This window comes from Anopheles gambiae, chromosome 3 (assembly GCF_943734735.2).
Source record: "Anopheles gambiae chromosome 3, idAnoGambNW_F1_1, whole genome shotgun sequence".
Taxonomy (NCBI): Eukaryota; Metazoa; Arthropoda; class Insecta; order Diptera; family Culicidae; genus Anopheles; species Anopheles gambiae.
In genome coordinates this window covers 95,075,609-95,097,519 of record NC_064602.1, presented here as the reverse complement: position 1 = coordinate 95,097,519, position 21,911 = coordinate 95,075,609, and the positions used below count along the sequence as shown (strand labels likewise).

General features: G+C 50.7%; 7 protein-coding genes across 11 annotated transcripts in view; 5 read left to right on the top strand and 2 right to left on the bottom strand.

Moving 5' to 3' along the window:
- Positions 1 to 152: 152 nt before the first annotated feature.
- Positions 153 to 1,171, bottom strand: LOC1280555 (DNA-directed RNA polymerase III subunit RPC8). Its single transcript, XM_320407.4, has 2 exons — positions 862 to 1,171; positions 153 to 793 (listed from the first exon to the last, which is right to left on the bottom strand). The coding sequence occupies exons 1-2, from the start codon at positions 970 to 972 to the stop codon at positions 170 to 172; spliced, it is 735 nt and encodes a 244-aa protein (XP_320407.3). The 5' UTR covers positions 973 to 1,171; the 3' UTR covers positions 153 to 169.
- Positions 1,172 to 1,209: 38 nt separating this feature from the next.
- On the top strand, positions 1,210 to 3,097 carry LOC1280556 (serine/threonine-protein kinase RIO1). The gene has a single exon (XM_320408.5). The coding sequence runs from the start codon at positions 1,341 to 1,343 to the stop codon at positions 3,006 to 3,008; it is 1,668 nt and encodes a 555-aa protein (XP_320408.5). The 5' UTR covers positions 1,210 to 1,340; the 3' UTR covers positions 3,009 to 3,097.
- Positions 3,098 to 3,208: 111 nt separating this feature from the next.
- On the top strand, positions 3,209 to 4,849 carry LOC4577586 (uncharacterized). The gene has a single exon (XM_001238314.3). It carries the CDS (start codon positions 3,326 to 3,328, stop codon positions 4,538 to 4,540), a length of 1,215 nt encoding a protein of 404 aa, XP_001238315.2. The 5' UTR covers positions 3,209 to 3,325; the 3' UTR covers positions 4,541 to 4,849.
- A 131-nt stretch (positions 4,850 to 4,980) lies between these two features.
- LOC1280557 (ubiquitin carboxyl-terminal hydrolase 30) lies at positions 4,981 to 8,240 on the top strand. Its single transcript, XM_061662466.1, has 3 exons — positions 4,981 to 6,826; positions 6,920 to 7,320; positions 7,396 to 8,240. The coding sequence occupies exons 1-3, from the start codon at positions 5,411 to 5,413 to the stop codon at positions 7,436 to 7,438; spliced, it is 1,860 nt and encodes a 619-aa protein (XP_061518450.1). The 5' UTR covers positions 4,981 to 5,410; the 3' UTR covers positions 7,439 to 8,240.
- On the bottom strand, positions 7,887 to 10,861 carry LOC1280558 (FGFR1 oncogene partner 2 homolog). Its single transcript, XM_061662480.1, has 2 exons — positions 10,392 to 10,861; positions 7,887 to 10,302 (listed from the first exon to the last, which is right to left on the bottom strand). Exon 2 carries the CDS (start codon positions 10,222 to 10,224, stop codon positions 9,235 to 9,237), a length of 990 nt encoding a protein of 329 aa, XP_061518464.1. The 5' UTR covers positions 10,225 to 10,302; positions 10,392 to 10,861; the 3' UTR covers positions 7,887 to 9,234.
- A 463-nt stretch (positions 10,862 to 11,324) lies between these two features.
- LOC5667846 (uncharacterized) lies at positions 11,325 to 14,506 on the top strand. The gene is made up of 4 exons (XM_001689208.3): positions 11,325 to 11,675; positions 11,746 to 13,712; positions 13,782 to 14,005; positions 14,092 to 14,506. The coding sequence occupies exons 2-4, from the start codon at positions 11,796 to 11,798 to the stop codon at positions 14,282 to 14,284; spliced, it is 2,334 nt and encodes a 777-aa protein (XP_001689260.2). The 5' UTR covers positions 11,325 to 11,675; positions 11,746 to 11,795; the 3' UTR covers positions 14,285 to 14,506.
- A 1,636-nt stretch (positions 14,507 to 16,142) lies between these two features.
- Positions 16,143 to 21,911, top strand: part of LOC1280561 (calcium-transporting ATPase type 2C member 1) — a 60,895-nt gene continuing 55,126 nt past the window's right edge. Inside the window, exons 1-2 of one of the 5 annotated variants that reach the window (XM_061662446.1) lie at positions 19,897 to 20,094; positions 20,575 to 20,769. In XM_061662446.1, coding sequence (XP_061518430.1) covers positions 20,746 to 20,769 — 24 coding nt within the window. In that variant the 5' untranslated portion in view covers positions 19,897 to 20,094; positions 20,575 to 20,745. Of the gene's footprint in view, positions 16,778 to 17,704; positions 18,280 to 19,896; positions 20,105 to 20,200; positions 20,456 to 20,574; positions 20,770 to 21,911 lie in introns of those variants that run through there. The other 4 variants (XM_061662445.1, XM_061662447.1, XM_320413.4 and 1 more) reach the window with 4 other exon arrangements.

Genomic DNA, 21,911 nt, shown 5'->3' with positions numbered 1-21,911 from the left:
AAAGCAAACCCCACACCCCATGTATATAAAGTTATCAACTAAGAATAGAGCAAAACCAAAAACTCAAAAACCGTTGGGAATGAAAAACCTTGACAAAAAAAACGATTATTTTTCGGTTGTTTTTTCCTGTTTTTTTATGATAAATCGAACTGTTAACGGTAAGTGGGTTTTATTCATTCTCTCCCCCCGAATCCTGCTCCTGCTCTTCCTCCTCCTGCTCCTCCTCTTCGCCGCCCTCCTCGTCCTCTTCCTGTGCCTGCTGTACCCACCAGGACAGCAGCCCCAAACCGGACTCGTTAATGGCCGCTACGATACGGTACGGTGTCTTATTGCTTTCCTGCCCACTGGAACCGGCACCACCGGACGTACTCGCACCGGTCGAGCTGGACGGTACCTCCTGGTCCGGGGGTCCAATCGGTGAGCTTTCCTCAAACACCTCGCCCGACACGCGAAACTTTATGTTTTCCCCAATGTCCATGTACAGATCGTGCGTGTTACCGTCCTCGAGCGGGTACTCCCACACCCAGGCCTGTTCCGCCTCCTCGTACCGGGAGGGATGCTGCAGGGCGGACGGTGGTATGAGAATGTCGTCGAAAAAGCCAAGCGTTATGTGGACGCCTTCCCGGCTGCAGCTGCGTATCTTGCCCGTGATCACATCCCCAATCATGGGGCGGAAGACGATGTACCGGAAGTTTACCTCGGTGTGGGAAGCGCCATCGCCGGGCAGTATGATTGAATCGCCCAGCTTAACGATGTCTTTCAGGGCGATGCAAAGACCCACATTTAGGAGGACCTGAAACAGTGGCAGAGAGGGGAGTTTAGAAACATATCTCATGGTTAGGCGTGCCACCTTTTGCTTACCTTATTTGCTAACTTTCTGTTGATTTCATCCTTTATCGCTTCTGGTAGCTTCAAACCAAACAGCTCCGGCGCTATCCGCACGTTGTCCTTCAGCTCGGCCAATACGAACATTTCGTTGCTGCTGTTTAATTGCGCGTTTACACTTTACTCGAGCCACATTCAGTACACTATCGGAAAGGCTTGGGCTTTGTGATGGTTCATACTGTTAAAAGGGAATGGTTTATTTCAATAAAAACTGCTTTTCTAAAGGAAAAAAGTGTGCGGAGTGTTCGGATCAGCACACGTTTGTTTACAAAATACAAAACCCGTGCCGGGGTGAGTTTGACAATTGGTACGTTTCCGAAGGGAGATCGGATGTGTGTCAAATTGACAGCACGTGTGCAGAGCAAAACAAACCAACCGCGTGTGCGGCACACGCAGACGAAGAATTGTAGCAAAACGTGTGATAAATAGGAATAGATTGTGAAAACGGCATAAAAATGAGTAGTGGACAGTTTGACGATGCGCTCGATGATACCACAGAACGCTTTGACGGTGTTCAACTGCAGGAGAAAGCTACGTCTCCTCCCGCCAGCAAAGTGAACGGCACAGCGAAGCTGACCAAAATCGAGATTCAAGATGCACTGTTTGGAGCACCGAATAGGGACGAACCGACGGCGACCGACGCGCAGTGGGAAGAGTATTACGACGACGAGGAAAGCGACGACGATGATGATTTCTACTGCTACGAGGGTGGAGAGCTGAAGCGTAACCAGCAGCTAAACCTGAACCAGTCCCACACGAACGCACAAACTACAAGCCAGAAGGTGTCGCACTATCAGCCCGCCGATGTACTGTTCAAAAAGTTCACCAACCGAATCAACGTGGAAAAGTATGAAGGACCGGCCTCGCTTCCGAACCACGCAAAGAACACGCTGATCGAAACGCAACGCAAAGCAGACAGCGACCGATTGCGCAGCAAGGACAAGCAGGATCGTGCGACGGCCGAGCAGGTGATGGATCCGCGTACGCGCATGATACTGTTCAAGCTGCTGAACCGCGCGATGATCACGGAGATCAACGGGTGCATATCGACCGGGAAGGAAGCGAACGTGTACCACGCCACCGCCGCCAGCGGACGGGACTACGCGATCAAGATCTTTAAAACGTCCATCCTCACGTTCAAGGATCGGGACAAGTACGTGACGGGAGAGTACCGGTTCCGGCACGGCTACAGCAAGCACAATCCGCGCAAAATGGTACGCACCTGGGCGGAGAAGGAGATGCGCAATCTGGTGCGCATGAAGAAGTGCGATCTGCCCGTCCCCGAGCCGATCCTGCTGCGCAGCCACGTGCTGGTGATGGAGTTCATCGGGCACGACGGATGGCCCGCACCGAAGCTGAAGGACGTGGAGCTGAGCGGGGTGAAAGCGCGCGAGCTGTACCGGGCCGCGGTCGAGATGATGTGGACGATGTACAATCGCTGCAAGCTGGTGCATGCCGATCTGTCCGAGTTTAATCTGCTGTACCACGAGGGCAAGATCGTCATCATCGATGTGTCGCAGTCGGTCGAGCACGAGCATCCGCATGCGCTGGAGTTTCTGCGCAAAGATTGCACCAACGTGACGGACTTTTTCCGCAAGCGCGATGTGTCGACAATGACGGTGAAGGAACTGTTCGATTTCATCACCGATCGGGGCATCGGGGCAGAACAGGTGGAACAGCGGTTGGAGGAAATCTCGGAACGGATAGCTAATCGTAGCTTTGACGAGTTTACCGAACAGCAGAAGCTGGACGAAGCCGTATTTAAGCAGATTTTCATCCCGAAAACACTGCACGATGTGTACGACGCAGAGCGGGATGCGTTCGACAAGAGTACGGATGAGCTGGTGTACAAAACCATCACCGGGCTGGATGTGGTGGAAGCGGATCAGAAGCAGGACGGGTCTGATTCGGACACGGAGACAAGCTCGGAGCAGTCGGAGGACGAGGAAGGTGGTAAACGGGCATCGAACGGCGGCGTGGTTGTGGTGCGATCGAAGGATGAAACGCCGGAAGAGCGCAAAGCGCGCAAAAAGGCGGTAAAGGACGAAAAGGCCGAAAAGCGAAAAACGAAGGTGAAAAAGCACATCAAAAAGCGAAAGGAGAAAATTGCTGGTAAAAAGTAAATGTTGGAGCCTAAAATAATGGCAGGAGAATATAAATATTTGTGAGGCATGTAGGAAATAAAGATATATTTAACCATTAAAAAATAAAATCGTTTTTGAAAAATATCGAAGTAAATGTAGAAACGAAACGAGCTCCGTTTGAAAATGGTTAAACTGACAGATAAAAGAAAACCATTGTTTGTAAACAAATTTCCCATTTTGACGTTTGGTGCGCAAATGTTTGTTTTGGTTTGACCCCGGCAGTGTGTGCGTTGCTCTAGCGAAAGTGTAGCAAAAGTGTAGCTCACCCAAGAAAAACTAACCATCCTAGAAGCAGAATGAACGACCACACACAAACAGCAACCGATCCGGCAAGGATATATCTAACGGCGGAGGAAATATTGGCGGAAAAGATTTACCTCTGCTCGTTCGACAACTGCTTCGCACTGTTGAACAACTTGGCAAACCTGCAGATGCACCTAACCAAACATCACAAAGCACCGGCGGAAAATCTACAGTTCCTGTGCAATGCCAACAAGACGGAGCCCAAACTGTTCTTCTGCCCCATCGCCAGCTGCCCATACTTCCAAACGGCCACCGAATGCACAAACGGAGCGCGTAGCTTTAGTTCTCTTCGCTCGCTGAAGCAACACTTCCTGAAGGTGCACGGCGAGCGAAAGCATGGCTGTGAAGCGTGCGGCAAATCGTTCGCGACGGAGAGTTTCCTGCGACACCATCGGTTGTCCTGTGGCCGGAAGTTTGTCTGTGAGCATTGCTCCTACACGTACGGTTCCCGGGAGGCACTGCTAACGCACGCCAAACGGAAGCAACACGGCTACGAAGCGTTGCTTTTGGCGAAGAAATCCACAAACCCCAAGAAAGCGTCGAAACAGAAACCCGCCAAGAAGTGCGTTACTACGAGTACGCAAACGTTGCAGGAGCGAATGGGAGAACATCGAGCTACACAAACGTGCGATCTCGTGAAAATTCTTGCCATTGAGCCAAGGGAAGAGAACAATCCTTCAGCTCCAGTACAACAGCTTTCCTCGAAACCAGAAACGGTTGAAAATTCCTGCAACACAAACTCAGTTCTCGGTTCGCACGTGGCCGACAGCGTGGAACCTTTGGCACCGGTAGTGTGCACCGAAACGCAAACCGACTTCATCGACTTTATGTTTTCCGGCTCGGACAATCGGCACGATCCTCTGCTTTCCTATGCCCACATGTACACCCAAACGTACGACGATCCGGGACTGCTGACGGCTGACCTCGGGCTGTCCACGACCGAAACGCAGACGAGCTGGAACGAGTCGGGCGAATCGTTTGGCGACTATCTGGTATCCACGGAGACGCAAACGAACTTCGATATCGATAGTTTCGATTGCTCGAGTAGCAATTGTACCGCAGATAGAACTAGTCCAGGGAACTGCAAGCAAACGCAGATGCCGGAACCGATGCAGGCTGAGTTTCACTTGCTAAGGGGAGCAGATTTTTTGAGCGATATTGGCGACTCGATCGATGGTCATGCATCCGTTCACGCGCCGGGCTCTTGATATAAGGAGACGCAGGATGAGGATCCCTGTTATCGACGATTCGAGTTCTAGCAGCACGGTGGTGAATCCCGACTTTTATAAAGCTGTATATATAGATGTGTTAGCGTAGAAATTTAGCTAAAATACGTTACCGGAACTAGTACTAGTAGCATCTCCAAACAGACTGTATGCAAAAGGCAAAATTCTGAGCACTGAATTTTTGAATTCTTGTAATTCTAGGACACGTTTACTCATAGTATAGATAGATGAATTGTCAACTAATAAATCAAATCAAAAGGGCTGAAAAACTATATTTTCATTCCTACAGAACTTCAGATGGCTTTCCTTGTATCCCACAAAATATTATTTCCGATTGAAGCCGAAACGACCCGTGCGCAACGTTCCATTTGAACCTCTCGTCAACTGTCAATCGCAACTGTCATTCGAATGTCATCCAACAGCAGCAGCAGCAGCCGAAAGGAAAACACACACATACAAACAAAGAACTTTACTTTCAACGCACCGAAACACAGGATGAGCGATTTGTGTAAAGCCAAGAGCAACATTTAGAGCCCCAACACCTCGCATTAAAATGGGTAATTAGAGCCGGCAAGTGTAAATTCGCACCGCAAAAAAGACAAACCAGTTCCTATTTCACGCTGTGTCAACATTCGTGCGATCGTTTCGGCTTCCGGCACGACATGTATCGCGAGTAGAACGGCGGCCTTGCGGGACCACTACTGCGGGACATCCCCGGACGAGCACGGACACCACCCGGCTTTCGGTGCTAATTGTGTGTGATCATTGTTTCGCAATCGGTTCGTTCCGGCTACCGTTTGTGGAGTGCGTACGTGTGTGTGTGTCGAATAGGAAGGAAAGCGGGCGCGGAAAATGGGCGATGCCGGATGTGTACACTTTGCGACGTACGTGAAGGAGTACGGGTACGAGCCGTACAGCTACGTGCACGGGTACTTCAGTGCGTGCGTCAACAAGGAGGCCCGGCTGCGGAAGGCCCTCTCCTGCCTGTGCTACAAGTGTGGTAGCTCCGGTCCGCAGCTGTACTGCTGCCTGCACTGCATCTACTTCGCCTGCAAGGGCGCCCACATTACCGAGCACTACAAGCACACGAAGCACTTCATGGCGCTGGAACTGTGCTACGGCATGCTGTACTGCTACCAGTGTCGGGACTTTATCTACCACAGCAAATGCCAGACGATCGCCGAGCGGCACCTCTGGCTGGAGGCGCGCAGTCTCGACAAAAGCCTGTCCTGGCGCCCGTGGAGTCCCTCGCGGCTCGAAATCGAGCTGCTGCTGAAGAACCCCAAGCGCCGGCACGTAACCGCACTCACCAGCATTGGGCTGCGCGGGTTGCTGAATCTCGGCTCGACCTGCTTCATGAACTGCATCGTGCAGGCGCTCATCCATACGCCCCTGCTGCGCGACTACTTCCTTGCCGAGCTGCACGAGTGTACGGCGAAAACGGCCGCCAAGTGTTTGGTGTGTGAAGTGTCGCGGCTGTTTCAGGAATTTTACTCCGGCGCCCGGGGTCCACTGTCGCTGCACCGGTTGCTGCATCTGATCTGGAACCATGCGCGGCATTTGGCTGGGTACGAGCAGCAGGACGCGCACGAGTTCTTCATCGCCACGCTGGATGTGCTGCATCGGCACTGCAAAACGTCGATGAAGGAGCAGGCGGCAAAGGCGGCCGCGGCTGCAGCAGCGGCAGCAGCAGCAGCCGCCGCGACCGATAAATCGAAATCCTCCTCCTCCACACAGCCAAACTCGCATCAACCAATGCAGCACAGCGGCTCGAACTATCTTCAGCAGCAAGGTGCGGCACAGCAGGACGGCGCGGGTGCGTTGGCACAGTCCGGCCCGAATGCGTTACCACTCTCGACGGCTGGGAATCAGTCACAAGGGGGTGCAAACACTGCCACGGGCACGGCGAACCAAGCGGAGCCAAACCAGACACAGTGCAACTGTATTATTGATCAGATCTTCACCGGCGGTCTGCAGAGTGATGTCGTGTGCCAGGCGTGCAACGGTGTCTCGACCACGATCGATCCGTTCTGGGACATTTCGCTCGATCTGGGCGAATCGTCCAACGGGCAGGGTGGGTACGGTGGACCGCCCCGGTCCCTGATCGACTGTCTGGAGCGATTCACCCGGGCGGAGCATCTCGGCTCGAGTGCAAAGATCAAATGCAACAAGTGCAACAGCTACCAGGAGTCGACCAAGCAGCTGTCCATGCGCACGTTACCAATCGTCGCCAGCTTCCATCTCAAGCGCTTCGAACACTCTAGTCTGGTGCGTATCCGGTGCGCCCGGTTCCCCAAACAAACGGGAGGGGATGAAGGGAGGAAAGATCGTTAACAAATTGCTTTGTTTTCCCTTCCGCAGATCGATAAGAAAATTTCCACCTTTATCTCATTCCCTGCCGAGCTCGATATGACACCGTTTATGTCACAGATAATGTCTGACCAGCAGCAGCAGCAGCAGCAACAGCAATCGGCCGTTCCTCATTCACCGTCGTCCTCGTCGTCGAATTTCAACGAGCGAACTGGTGGAGCAAACGGTTCCTCTACCGGCACGAGTTTAAACAGTGACTCGACGGCACGCCTGCCGGTGGACAAGAGTACGACCGATTTTCGCTATTCGCTGTACGCCGTCATCAATCACGTCGGGACGCTCGATGCGGGCCACTACACGGCGTACGTGCGCCACCAGAAAGACATTTGGGTCAAGTGCGATGACCACATTATAACCACTGCCACACTCCAGCAGGTTTTGGACAGCGAAGGGTAAGGAGGGGCTTTATTGTTCGATTGCAAGGAGCACGAATGAAGACTAATATGGAATTTTCTTTATTCTTTTAGATACCTCCTGTTCTATCATAAGAAAATACTGGAGTACGAGTAAAAAGCCGCCCACCCCGTTGGGGAGAGGAGCAGCAGCCGAAACGGGTGGGAAAGGGTGGGGCATTACCGTAGTGACTGACGGGAATACACATACAAGACTGGTCAAAAGGCACCCGGTAGGATCATGTAAAAAAAACACAGAATGGAAATAGGAATTCAGGGTATTCGGGAAGAAAACGTTGTTTCGGAAAGCTTTTATCTAACGTTACTTAATTACCGTGTACGATAGCTGAAAGTGACAACCCGCGTGGCCGTAATTCGAGCGGGAAGCAGGAATTGAGGATTATGGGGGGAAGAAACATGAATCTAACCCGACGAAACGATCAAAATACCATTTTAGCAAGGAAGTCGATCCGACCATGACTATTAACAGAGTAGGCCGCGACACAAATACACACAGAGAGAGAGTGAGAGAGTGAGAGAGAGGAAAACACATGCCGTAATGCGTGTTAATGTTTAGTTTATATATTTATTTACGTGATTTAGTTTTGGTCGTCCCTTTTTGTTTCCTTCCTGCCCCCCCCCCCCCCCTCCTTCTCTCTTCGATACACACCGTAAGGTAATGTGCGTGAGTGCTGGTTATTGGTTTAAATCGTTTTTTGTTTTATTTGGCGATCGATTGACGAAAGAGTAAAAACTGATGACGACGGATGATGCACTAAGGAGGGGGAGGGGAAGGGAGCAGTGTTAGAGATGACAAAAATGTCGTCGTTGGAACGGGGGGGGGGGGGGGGGGGGGGGGTTCGGGGAACAGAGAGAAGAGTGATGTGTTGGATGGAAAATATAACAAAACGGAAAATGAATCTTCCCTTTAATTCGTTCCCTCTTTGCGGAGAGAGAGAGAGAGTGAAGAAAGAACAATTCTAACGACTGTTTTGAACTATCGAAATCAGAAAATAGGAAAGCCTCGGTTAAGAGTTCTACTAAATCTCATAAATCTCATTTTAATGGTGTCTAAGGTGCTAATAATAATTATAATTAAAAGAAAGAAAAAAAAAACAAAATTATGAAATTACAACGATTGCACCCCGCTACCTAATTCAGTGTCCCTAAGTTTACATTAAATGGTCATACCGAGTACGTTACGGGTGGTTGGTGCATTATTTTGTTTAAATTCTTTTCCCAAAATGGTTTGAGGACGTTTCGACGGAAACATTTCGACAGAAATCCGGACAAACATTGGACGTAGTACACATGCATGTGGTCATGTGAAAAGCATTTTACTTTTAAATTGAAAATCTCAATCCAAAGCGCCTACTACGCTCCCTAGATAGTATTGCCTTTCTTCTAAGCCACGATTTTGTTGTAAATTTATGCTATAACCGAATTGTCCGATGATTATTTCTCGATGGTTGTGTAACGATTTTAGGCTCTATGCTTTTCCTCCCATTCGCTTGTTGCACCACAAAAGGGCGCTTACATGAAGAAGGAAGGGAAACAAATTCTAACAAAACAACAAAACAAAAAAAATGCAACGTGCAATTAGTGGATGAGAGGGTGGGTGGTGGGTGGGTGGTTGGGTTGTGCAAATGCCTTTCTTTTTCTACGTCTGCGTGACCCTGCCCTTTGATATGGTCCCCGCAAGCTCGGGCCGATTTTCTTTTTTTTTTGTTATTTTGTTCGAAAAAAAAAACAGTATTACCTACGCGTGGGTGTGTCTGTGCCGTCGATTCGTTACGCATTCAATCGCATTAAACCGCAACGGCATTTTGCCCTCCCATCCCCACCACCTCCTTCCTACAGCAGGGCCGATTGGCAGCAGAACAGAACCGATACCTGACATTCGCCCGAATCGCGTCACGAAGTCGATGGCGTGGCCGGCGCTGTCGTGCTGCTGGCGGTCGGTGTCAGCGAGGAGGTCGGTGCCGGCGGCGAGGAGCTTGCTGGAGGAGGAAGGCCGTTACTGTCCGCGGGAGCGTTGTTACTGCTGTTGGGTGAGCGGGCCGCGTCGTCATTGGTCGTCTTGGTTGCTTTCGGGGTTGTGGTGCCGGCAGCATCGGCGCTCACCGTCGCTGAAGCCCCCGGTGAAGCTGGAGCCACGACGGTTGAAGGCTGTGGAGACGCTAAGGATGTCGACGTGGCAGAAGCAGCGACGGTGGTCTGTTTCGCGAGGTTCGCCCGTGCCGTTACGGCCGCCTCGATCAACCCGTCCAGCAGGTAGCTGTCCGTTTGGGTCGACTTGTCGTCTACCAGCATCTTCTGCCCGCCGGAACCGTACTTGCGCGAGATCTCCAGCAGCTCCCGCAGGCCCTTGTTCTCCGTCACCAGCTTGCTCAGCACCTCCTGCTCCTGGTTCATCTTCTCCTCGTCTATCTGCGAGACGCGCTGCATGACGGCGGCCATCTCCTGTATTTTGGCCGTCTGCTGCCGGATCAGCTCGTCGCGCCGCTCGATGTCGGCCGACCGGTGGTGGCGCGTGAACGCCTCCACAAAGTTGACCTTCGTGTTGAGTATCTTGGCCTGCGTGTGCTCGCGGTACTTCGACATGATGTGCTCGAGCGCGTGCTGGTGGTCCTCGAGGGCCGCCTTCAGCAGCCGATTCTCCTGCTGGATCTCGCGGATCTGCGGATTTTCCTGGTGGATGATCGTGATCAGCTGGTTGTTGGAGCGGTCGCGCGCCAGCTTGTTCAGTATGTCGATATCGTCCTGGAACTGGCGCATCGACTCGATGTGCTTGTTGACCGATTCCGACTCGAGCAGCAGCGCATCGCCGAGCGCTTCCCGATCCTTTAGCCGGTTGGCGATGCGCTTCGCATCCAGTATGATTTGCTCAAACGTAACCGACATCGTAGCGTGTGTTTTCTTCGGATAGCTTTTACCTTCAAGTGCGCGATAGAACTCTCTCTCTTCCCGGACGAAATCGATCTGGAACGTGGTGCGTGTTTAGGGCAAACGCAAAAAGAGGCAAATCAGACCGTGTTAAAAATAAGCTTCCGCATTCCATAAATAGTTACCGATGAGATAGCCGCACACTATTGAGACAGCGCCGTGTTGGTTTCGCCACTCCAATTTCCGCTGCTTCGTCAGCTACTGAAAACCTCTGCCAGCCAGGGGGAACAATAACAATCACATACTTCTTGCACCCCCTTCCACAATGCACGGGGCCACAGAGGGGTAAGGGGGAACCGTTGTAAAGTTACGTCGTATGCGGCTGGGGTGCTATGTTTCACAGCTGAATACACACACACGCACCCACAATGGTACCACCCCGATGTGAAATACGCAACGGAGGGTTACGGCTCCAACACACACACACGCACACACTGGTAAACGACAAAACAATAGAGTGAAAGAGGGAATTGTCGTCGTAGTCCGTCCTTCCAGTGACTTCACCCAGTTGGAAGCAAAAAAAACTTTCCCGTACGACTGTCCCTGTTTGTTGCAAAACACACACGCACACACACTAAACCAGCTGGGCCATTATCGATGAGGAAACAATTCGCAATGCTGCAGGTTCCACTTTTTCCACCCCCTTTTTCTCGCTCGTAGCCACACAACCAGTGCAAGTGTCTGCCGTCGACGGTGTAGAAATTGTTCTTTCTTTCTCTCTTTTTTTCTGCTCCCCGTTTCTGACAACCCGGAACGCAAGGTGTATGTAGACCCGATCCCCCATTACACCACGGCGCCTGTAGCAACCTTGCCGTCAGCTGTCAACACGGCGCTGTCATCTGACAGCAATGTTTAGCTCCGGGAGGGGAGAGAGAGAGAAAGAGAGAAGAGAAGAAAAAAAGTCGCTGCCAAAAGGGACAAAAGAAAAAACGCAACTTCTTCCTTGGGCGAAAGACACTCGGACGCAATGAAATATTCAGCTTATTTCTTGGTGGAAAACTGTTAACCGAAGTGATAAACACGGCAAGAAGCGTGTTCAAGGGGAAGAAGCTACGTTTTGAGTTCACTTTCGCCTCGCTTGCCTTTCGATCTCTCGCGAGCACGGACGGGTGTACGCTTATTGTTTTTGCTGTCCCTACTACGGGGGTCGATCGTCTGCTAAATGTCGTGTCGAAAATAATTATTCCCCAAGCAATAATTCGGCAACAAAAGCGACACGGCAGTTTGTAGTTCCTTGCCCCATCTTGCCCCGTAGTAAAGTGAGCCCGTGTTTAGCAATCTCATCCAGAGTCGGTTGTTAATTGGCAAATCGCCACCGCGGAACGCTTGTACACGTTTGCCCACAGCTCTTGCCCATTGGACACACCTCTGAAGGGGGAAAAAGCTCCCCAGATCGGTTATCGCGTACGGTAAGTGTGCAGGTGTTTCTAATCAGTAAAAAATTCCACTCTATTCACTGTGCCTTCTCTTCCTGAATAGGTGGGCCAAACAAGCCACAGTTTGCCCACGAGCTTCTCATCCCGCTGGCGATGGCAAAGGATAACAACAACATCAACACGGATGATCTGACTGCAGCCACTCCTTCGTCTTCGGTGAAAGCGGCCCCGGCGTCCTCGTCCACCGCGCCGGAGGGTCCGGAAAATGGCCCGTCCGCCCAGCCGGCGGAACCACAGTCCACGTCTCCATCACTGCCGCCCGCCTCGAGTAGCACTCCGGAGGTGGCCCCGCGCAGGGAGGAAAACCCATTCTCCTTCAAACACTTTCTCAAGTGGGACGGAAACCACACGACGAACGGTGGAGGGGCCAGTGCAGGCGGTGGTAGTGCCGCCAGCAGCATAAATCACAGCCGAAGTGCATCGAGCATAAATGGGCACGGAATGGGCAGCTCGCTGGCGGATGGCGGTGGTGGTGGTGGTGGTACGGGTGGCACTGGCAACACGAACGGAACGCACGAGGGCAAGGTGGGTCTGGCTGGGGCGAACGGAAGCACCCTGACGACGGTAACGACCGCCACCACCAGCACTGGATCACCGTCCAAGTCGGCCACCACCAGCTCGCTCAACGTGGTCAGCTCGACGACGGGTGCGCGGCCAAAAATCCCCCAATTTCAGTCAGTCAACACGCTCAGCAGTGAGTCGAAGATGAAACGGTCGCCTCGCTTCCCGTCGTTCGATTCGCAGTCGAGTCTGTCGGACTTTGCGGACGATCGGTTCGGCTCGATCTACCAGAGTCGCAGCAACGGTTCCTTCAGCTCCGACTATCCCGCGGCGGGCAGTGGAGTGGGCGGCAGTGCTACTGCTGGTGGTGGTTTGCGCGAGGATGCCAACGGGATGGAGCAGTTGGGCGAGCAGGTGGAACTGCTGCGCGGGTATGTGCAGCGGTCGTACTCGAACTTTGATCTCGACAGTCCCGGTTCGTCGGCGGCTGTGGCGGCCGTCGATCGGCGAAACGAGCTGGAAATGCACAACGAGCCACCGGGCAGGGGGTTGGTTGGGGCGGCCGAGTTCTCCGCCGCCCTGCCCGACTTCGTGCAGGACCATCTCGTGATGGAGCAGTGGTACAATACGCTGCCGAAGGGCACGGGCAGCGGCTCGTCTGGGTCGGCCGAGTTCGACGACGTGCTAGATCTGACCGGGGTGGCAAACGTTTCCGGCGGCGGTGGTGGAGGCGCTCCACTGTCTTCCTGTAACGATATACCGTTTGATCTGACCGCAAGCAGCACGACGAGCAGTAGCCGAGTGGCGCGGGATCCGAACACGACCCCCGTTGCTGGACACCGGCATTCCATGGGCGTGCGGCTCGATCTTCCCTCGCGCAGTGGAGCAGCAAACCTGGCCGGACCAGCGGAGCTCGGATTCGATCTTCCACCGCGCTCACCCACGTCTTCGTCCTCGGAACTGCCGCCCGATCTGACCGAAGGCAATGCGGGCGGTGGCGGCGATGCGGGCGGTTCGGGTGGCAGATCACGATCCTACTACTATTCCGTCTCACCGCCGCCCGGCTCCAGCGGCACGACGGGCGACAACAAAATCCATCGCCTGCCGGACTTTCTGTCCGACGGGCCGATCCATTCGTCGGGACGGTTGGCCGACGTTACGCACGACACGCCGCACGCGTCGGAATCTTCGTCATCGGCGACGATGGGCGGCTATCGGCAGAGCCGGAGACAGTGGGAGACGCAGTACCAGAACCGGCTCGGGGCGGAATCGCTCGAGAACGAGCGGCTAAGGCGCGAGCTGGAAGCTAGTCGTCGGACGGTCGGTGAGCAATCGCGCCGCATCCGGGAGCTGGAGCGCGACCTCGAAACGATGGTTTCGCTTGCCCGACCCGGGGGCGCCAGTGGGTCGACGCAGTCGAATGCTAGCAGCTTCCTGCAGGCGAAAACACGGGCCGTTACGGCGGAGGCAGAGATGAAGCAGCTGCGACAGAAGCTGAGCAATATGAGTGTGAGTAGCATTGGGGATGAGCGTTTTTCCGTGGCATGAATACATTTCAATTGGTTCGATCATTTGCAGGTCGAAATGGAAGCGCTGCGAAGAGAAAACGAAACGCTTAAGGAGGAAGCCTGTGGCGGCGCCATCGGAGGTAGCACGGGTGCGGGCGCCAGTGCTAGGGTGCGGCAGGACGACGGCACAGGAGACCTTGGCAACCGAACCAGGCGGGACCGTTCTTCCGCTTTTCTGCGCGCACAAACGGTCGCCCTTCGGCAGGCAGCATCGACAGCGGAAAGCAATCTACGGTAAGGTGGCGCAACTATTGATCCGTCCCGTTTTTTTTACATTCAATATCTAATGCCAATTTTCCCGTACTTTCCCGTATCCACAGACAACTGCTAAGCGGGGTGGAAAACCTCCGATCGATGGCCAATCAGATAGAAACGTTTCGAAACACGCAGGACGAGGTAAAGTCTGAGGGTGTGTCGATACCGCTGGAGGACTATCTGCACGACGTCGGCGTTAATAGCGACGATGACGACGACGATGACGACGACGATGAGCCGTTCGGTCCGGCCTTGTAGATACACATGAAACGGGATTGTGAAGCGTGCAAAAGCGTGGAAGCGGTGGAAGTCTAGCGGTGTAGTGTAGCGCGCGACTGAATACGGATGTGTGGTGCGTGCGTGTGTGCTCTCTGGCAGCAGATCTGAATTGAAGGAAAGAAGAATTCGGAGCAACGCTCGTGCATGTATTTAAGAAAAGAATATATATATACACACTGATACACCTATCACATAACCCCATATGGAAGGGCTTTAAATCGGATCCTTTTGCGCACATTTGCACCACAACGCTAATGGAATATAACGCTCCCCTAGGAAGACAGGCAGACAAACGCACGCAGGAATGCACAGTGTGCACGGTTGGTGTGAATATTACACGGTTGTAAAACGACTCATTAACTATCATCATCATCATCTTCCTCGTACGCTTATGCGCGCACCTTCGCTTGAAATGGATTAAGTGCAACTAAACCCGCCGGCCCTTGACGGGGGGGAGGGGACAACGGGTGGCGTGTGGTCTGGTGGGCATTATTCTACCATCCTCACAGAGGCAGCTGGCTAAACGCTTGTACGCTTCTCTTCCCGCGCGCACACACACAGACCCACTGACTGTTTAAGATATATTTCCCTGCCGCAGAGCGCAAAGAAGGACCATCCAGTAGCGTAAACCGCGAAAAAAAAGCTTTAGTTAGAAACCAAAGCGGGAATATCATGCGCAAAATGGTTTGCTTTGTACGGCACGTGCAATGGCGGCCCAGGGGGGGAGGGCATACGGCACGCTTCAATTTGGCTTTACAAGCGTTCCATCTATCGCTCGCTCTCTCGGCAATGATGCGTTTAAATACTCATCCGCGCAAGCACAAATCGTTCGAAACGCGCTAAAATGTGTAAAGGCAAGGTGTGCGTGTGTTCGAGGACGTATGGCAAGCAAAGAGGGATTTTAGCTGGAAAATACGATTAGCTGAGGGTGTGAAAGCTTCGGTACGCGACGTGATTTGTGAAGGGACACTTAATAGTCTGCGAAAAGAGAGAGCGGGAAAGGGAGAGACACTTTATCTCGTTTTCTTGTGATCCCAAACGAAAAGGATTTGATAAAACTATCCTCCCCGAAATCAAGCGCGAATGAAATAAGAAGTGGAGCTGTGGGTTTAGGGAAAAGAAACAACGTTTACAACGATTTTTCGCTTTCTCCCAAAAGCAGCAGAAGAAAGAAAGAGAGAAATAGCGAAGGTTAGATGGAAAATACCCAGACGAATAAAGGCTATAACATATTTAAAATAACACTATTTTAAATAGATTGTCATCTTAATTGCTAATGGGATATTATCGATTATTTACGCGTTTTGAATTCTCCAGTAGCTTTGATTGGATTTAAAACAAATCATTTCTGTGTTGTGAATCGGGCTCTGTGAATAATTGAAACATGTTGATAAGAAAACCCTTGTTTAAAAGGGCCTTTTCCGAATTTTTCAATTTCATGACCACTTCAAGTCATTTATCACAGCATGAATTTCTTTGGTTTTCATTGAATTTTGTCACAAAAGTTAAACCCTCAGTAAAACCGTTAATTTAGCATAACAATTGCGTATTTGAATGATAACACTGTTGTTGTTGTTCAAACGTCAAAAACAAGCGTTGGCAGTGCTGCCAGTGCGATGTGATTGTGCAACAGTGGAAGAAACTTTGCACAACAATTGTATTATTTTCCATATTTTACCATATTTTTTGCATAATTTGAGAGATAATTTACGGCGAATTCAATAAAACGATACAAAAGGAATGTTTTTCCCAATGCTAAAGCATTGAAAATGCTAAATTCAAAATCAAATTACCCCCTATTATGTCCAGGAGCTACGCCCGATTCGCCCAGTGTGCGCGGTCCACCCGTCATTCCACAACAACATTTTCCGTGTTGTTTGGAAAACTCCTGAGGGGGCGAAACAATACACGCGGACACGGAAGAAGAACCAATCGGTGACACCGGCAGCGGTGTAAGCAGAAAGTAAATTGGGTGTAAACGCAACGAAAAACATACGCGGCGGGCCTGTGCGAGGGGTTGCTGTTTGCGCATACATTCCCTGCCCTGTCCCGTACCACACGACACCCACGTTCTTGCCGGGTGGCACAGTAGGCGACGGCGTGTGTGAGTGTGTGTTTTTTGGTGTGCCGTGGCAAAAACAACAAGGAGTCGGCAACTCCTTGCGCGGTTTTCGCGGCCCGCAAGGGATGGAGTAAAGCTAGTTAATTAAACGTGATTTGTCAAAAGTGCTGGTGAGCACGAAAACAAAACAAAGGAAAAAAGGTGCATTTTCCAAACCGAGTGCTGTGCCAAACGGGAGTGTCTCCGTGTGTCTGTGTGTGCGTTTGTGTTATCCACGTTTTCCACCCGGAGGGAGACAAAGGGCAAAAAAGTGCAAACAATCTCCGTGTTACGCACTGCACGCCCGTGTGTGTGTGTGTGTGTGGTGACGGAGCAGAGTATCCCTGCAGCATCCTGACGGCAACGATACGGTGTGTATTGTACGCTTTTTAATTAATCTTGTTTATCTATCACAAAGCATTAATTACCTGCAGCGATATCATCGTGTTTTGACGCAGAGCACATTTCCTTGATTTGATGACAAATCATTTTCGACGCGACGCAGGTACACACACCGTCCCTTTGGATGCCGCTTCGCAATCGAAATCGATTATCATTCGAGGGGTTCTTTCTGTGTGTGTGTGTGTCGCTCTCTCTGTACTGCTGTAATCACCCGTCCCAATGGGGCGGCCTCCACATTATCTTTCTCTCTAGGTCAGAGACGGAGCGCAACAACCTGCGCAAAGTCCCTCGTACAGGGCGCCACCAGCCGTATCATCTTTCCCCCTATCGCCGTGTCTGCGCCAGTTTTGCGATATTCCAGATGTGCTTGAAATGACACAGGAGGGTGTGTGTTTTTATTTAAACAGTCCAATTATTCCAAACGCACAAACAAACACTCGCACACATACTGGGAGAAGCTTTCTCTTCGCACAGCATACTTCGGTTGTTGCGTACGATCATGTTTGATGTTCTGTGGTCCCCATTTTCTTCGCATTATTACTATGGAATTCTTTTCGTTTGTTTCGCCGGGGAAGAAGCATCAGCATGGTCGACTACGATCCGAACAGAGAGGGCTGGAGAACGTCATCATCCTCCAGACGCAACGTTGAACATTCTCTTTCTGATCCGCTCTTGCTCTCCCGGCATTTCGCTTGTCCGGCATCTTCGTTCTAGCGTGCGCCGCGGGCGATGATCCTCCTGCTGCTGGCCTGCCTGGGCACACACTGGGAGGATCGCACGTGAAGATCGTATTTAATTAGCGCACCCGCCGCGAGCGAAGAGAGCCCGCGCGCGTAGAAGAGAGTGACCGTGTGAGCGGAGCGGAGTGACGCGATTCTAAACCGGCCGCTCGGAGCCCTTGGCGTAATTGCCGCAGTTACGTGCCGCAATTCAGCGGCGTCGCCGGCGAGCAGATCGTGTGCTTTCGTTCCCGGATCCCGTCATTTTGTCCGGAGTTTGATGGTTTAACGGGATTTTTCCTCCGTGGCGTCCGAGGCTTCCGACTTGTCACTTGCGCAAAGTGTGTGTGCCTGTGCGAGCGCGCGCGCGCGTTTGTGTGAGTTTAGAATTTGTGCGTTTATTTCGAGACACAACAGCCCTTACGAGGGATCGATCGATCACACTTTTCGGCGTTCGCGTGCGTGTTGTGTGGTGGTGTTTATGTGGTAGTGCCGGTGTGGATATCATTATGGCGGAGCATCTAATGCCCAGCATTGGCAGCTCGCTTGGTCGACTGCTGGGAATGGGACGCCGATCCGTGCTGGGGTACGAATCACTGTCCCAAACCTGCCCCGACGAAGCGGTGGTGCATCGTGATGGCGCAGATCGCGAGTTCGGTCACAGTTACCGGCAGTCCGGTCAGGATGGGAGCTACCTGGGCCGCCTCATTGCCCCGCTGGTGGCCGGTTTCGGCAAGGTTGTTGATATGCCGGTGAGCAAACAGTTCTCAATTCCCGCGGTGGTTGTTGTACGCCGTCTGAATAGCATAAGCAAAACGTCAGCAGAAATGGTCGTTTATGTCTCGACCGCGTTGTAAGATCCGATCTTCGTGAAGCTCAGAAAGTACCAAAATTTGACACTGACGTGTTGTTTGTGCCTTTTCTTGCCTTCAATCCAATGTTCGTGTTTTTTTTTGTGGACCCCATAAACGTGACCTTGGGGAGGGGTTTTCGGTTACTTCTATTCCACTCTTTCTTCTCCACTGTGGGGTGATGGTGTGTTCCCTTATGTTCCCTTATGTTACCTTCCTTAAGTTGAGATTTTCTTCCATTATTCTTCGTACTTGTAATTTACATTTATTGTTTGTTATTTTGATTAATTTTTTATTTTTAAAATTTGCTCAATTGTTAGAAAACAAAATTAGTAAAATGTTCACTTATTTTGTGAATATGATCTTAATGTATCTTTTAGTCTCATAACAAAAGCCATTTACACGGTCCTGCGATAACTTTTAGTAGAATTTCAATCTCGTCTGTTTCAGAAAAATTACAGCATATCGCATTTTTTTTAATTGATACACTAACCATTGAACATTGAACATAACATTGAAAACATTACTAAACTGACATCCGCTGCATCGTGGATACATTCCTTCGTGAAAGGAAAACTTGACCACTTGACCGCATGCATTGTTATTTATTGGCCCACTTGTGCCATACGATAGCTACTACTTCAGTGGTAAGCGTAAAGACACCTCGTACACCGACACATGCACACGACGGGGATATATTCCACCCAAGAAGGCACACGTCATCCTTTCGATCACGCGTTTTGCCTTGCTGTGTACTGCTGCTGCTGCTCCTGCTGTACACTAAACCGTGCCCCTGCGGTATGTATGTGTGTGTGTGTGTTTGTATATATTGCCTAAAAAAACATCAAAACATACACTACCGTTCCAGCGTTTTCCCAACAGCGCTGTCAAAGAGAGAGAGGGAGCGAGAAATGTCTCTCCCTGTGCTTCCACCGCTGTTTGCGCATAATCCTTTCCACTGTTTGTGGTTGGCGCACACTTCGAACAACGGCGAAAGCTTTGCCTCATCGTCGTCGTCGTCGTCGTCGTCGTCGTCGTGCTCCTCAAGGCTCTTCGAGAACAAAAGCTTCCTTTGAAGGGAATTTCCCCTTTTATCTGCCTGTTTGCTCTACCCGCTTTGTGTTACAATAATGTTTTGCGATACTCTGTATACGCATACGGTAGTGAGATGTGAGAGCGTGTATACCTTCGTGCTAGAAAAGGACAGCGAATGAATGCGGGAAAATCGACAACGGCTAACGTTTGGGAGGGGCAGCAGGAAAAGGATACGTTGCGGTGCTGTCGTCGAAGGACATTACCACCGTTTCCATGGAGCGACGAGAGAGCGACCGAGAGAGAGCAGGATAGTTACAGTTGAAGCACACAAACAAGCAAGCGGGAAAGAGAAACTGCTGAGAGAGCTTCGCGAAGAGAAAGAGCGAGCTTTTCCGACAGCAGGAGAACGAAAGCGTGGGTGGGGGGGGGGGGGGACGAATCGGACGGATTCGTTGTCGATGGGTTTAACGGGAAAATGTGTATCGCACCAAGCTCACTAGTCTTCGCCATACCGTACTGCGAAGGTCGGTCAGTGGAAAATTGTTGTCACCCGCGCTCAGTTTTCCACCGCTTTTTTTCTTCTTCTTCCCTTCACGCTTTCTCGAGGAAGGCGGAGAAGGGGTGGAGAGAGTGAGGAAAGGCGGGAAAGCACAGCAAAAACACAGCAACTTTGTATTGTCGGTGCGTAGTAGTAAGTTTGGGGGAAGGCTTTCCCCTCTCTTTTTGCATCGTTTTGAAGCGGTGAGGAGGTAGTGGTGGTGGTGGAATTCGATTCGAACGGATTGCTCGGGGTTGGACGTGCCCACTGCACGCCGGAAACGGAAAGCGGAAGGTGACATAATTTTGTGTGCCCCGTTTCGAAAGGGATTTGCCGCTGTCTGTGGTGGTGGTGGTCCGTGGTGCATTCGGTGCAACAGTGTGCAACGATTTCGCTCGTTTTTGGTGTGCGAGAAAACTAGTCAAGCTCCTGTTCTTCTGCTCTTTGCATTGCGGTCAGCCTTTCGGAGTGGACGGAAAGAGCAGCAACATAGTGTGCATGAGTGTATGTGTGTGTGTGTGGTTTACCACGATCACGTGAATGTTTTTAGTGAGTCCGTTTATTCGAGGTTGAAGATATAGTTATTTATTTCTTTCGTATTTCGTGTCATTTCAAACATCTAGCGTGTTTATTGGAAAGCACTGTAATTTCCACTGCAACAGTTAAATTTCTCCGGTAAAGGATTGTGTTGAAAATTGTGTGAAACAGTAATATATTGCCAAAGCAAATACATCAGTGAAGTTAAACTATTGAGCTCTACTGAAAGGAAACCCATCGTACATCGCGCCTTCAACATGCCTGAAAAGGTGAAAGAAAAAGTAATGTATCGTTCGTTTTTCTCACCTATATATTACACTAGTACCGAGCCTTAAACCCCTTGGCAATGTTCCCTTCTTTATTTAAGGTTCTATCAGTTTTTGTATGTGTTGCGCTTGTTCGATGGTCCGGTCATCATCCTGCTCCGGCCATCGTCCCGGCTAGTGCGAGTGGCTTTTTAGGTCAACTTTTAATTCCTTCCGTGTGTCTAGTATCCTTTCTCTCTCTCTCTCTTTGTCTCGCACCATAGCGTCCACAGCCGGTCATGTCAGGGGTTATGCTCTGTGCGTGACACTTTCCACCATGTCCACGTTCATTCTTTGTTTGCTCTTACCCTGCTGGTAGTTACGTTTGTGGTCGTCGTTTGGTCTGGGAAGATATTTTCTCGTTGCAACATTTTGCTCTATCTGAACCACTGTTTTGTACTATTCGGAGCATAAAGCTCACTTAAAATATGATAGAATAAAATAAACTATGAATGTGACGAACGTTAGTTTTACCTAAATGAGTTTTAACGTCACTATCATGCGACGACCTGGTAGTGTAGACGTCATAAGCGATGATTAATAACTCGCACGTATTGCGTTCAAATCTCAACTGGATCATTATTCATAAAGCAGCTTCAGTAAATCTCTACCCACAAAGTAGCGAAGAAAAAGAAAAACATGATGTTTTTACATTGTTCCTCAGACAGAATTGAATTTCAAGTGTGCTGTAAAAACAAAAACTATAGGAGTTTAATTTGGGAGATTTTTAACGTACATGTAGCGACTTACAAAAACGTATGTAATTCCATCCGCTGTGTGTGAGGGCCATTTTCATCCCATTTTTTCGACGCAAATAGTCCGACAGAGGAGAGGAGGGATCCTGTTGAATGCTTTCGATGAGCGCTTTTGGCGAAAAAAAAGTGATCTTCATATTCCTTTTCTGCTCGGATTGAATTCGTTCGTTTTTAGACACTGAGCGTGAATCATTCAGCAAGGGAAAAAAGTAAAACATTTTTATGTTAGTTTTTATGTGCACAAGTGAAGGGGTGCGTATGTGCGAGAGTGCTCTTTTTGCTCATCATATTTTTTGTATGTCTGTATACCGCAAAAATTTGTCCAACTGAACACTGAACTAACTTTTAACAAGCTGTCAATAG

Excerpts from the sequence above, each read along its gene's own strand:
- LOC5667846 (XM_001689208.3), top strand. The coding sequence starts at position 11,796 with ATGGCAAAGGATAACAACAACATCAACACGGATGATCTGACTGCAGCC. Across the intron at positions 13,713-13,781 it reads AGAAGCTGAGCAATATGAGT|GTCGAAATGGAAGCGCTGCG; the intron begins GTGAGTAGCATT and ends GATCATTTGCAG. Across the intron at positions 14,006-14,091 it reads ACAGCGGAAAGCAATCTACG|ACAACTGCTAAGCGGGGTGG; the intron begins GTAAGGTGGCGC and ends CCGTATCCACAG.
- LOC4577586 (XM_001238314.3), top strand. The coding sequence starts at position 3,326 with ATGAACGACCACACACAAACAGCAACCGATCCGGCAAGGATATATCTA.
- LOC1280556 (XM_320408.5), top strand. The coding sequence starts at position 1,341 with ATGAGTAGTGGACAGTTTGACGATGCGCTCGATGATACCACAGAACGC.
- LOC1280557 (XM_061662466.1), top strand. The coding sequence starts at position 5,411 with ATGGGCGATGCCGGATGTGTACACTTTGCGACGTACGTGAAGGAGTAC. Across the intron at positions 6,827-6,919 it reads GCTTCGAACACTCTAGTCTG|ATCGATAAGAAAATTTCCAC; the intron begins GTGCGTATCCGG and ends TCCCTTCCGCAG. Across the intron at positions 7,321-7,395 it reads CAGGTTTTGGACAGCGAAGG|ATACCTCCTGTTCTATCATA; the intron begins GTAAGGAGGGGC and ends TTATTCTTTTAG.
- LOC1280555 (XM_320407.4), bottom strand. The coding sequence starts at position 972 with ATGTTCGTATTGGCCGAGCTGAAGGACAACGTGCGGATAGCGCCGGAG. Across the intron at positions 794-861 it reads ACAGAAAGTTAGCAAATAAG|GTCCTCCTAAATGTGGGTCT; the intron begins GTAAGCAAAAGG and ends CCACTGTTTCAG.
- LOC1280558 (XM_061662480.1), bottom strand. The coding sequence starts at position 10,224 with ATGTCGGTTACGTTTGAGCAAATCATACTGGATGCGAAGCGCATCGCC.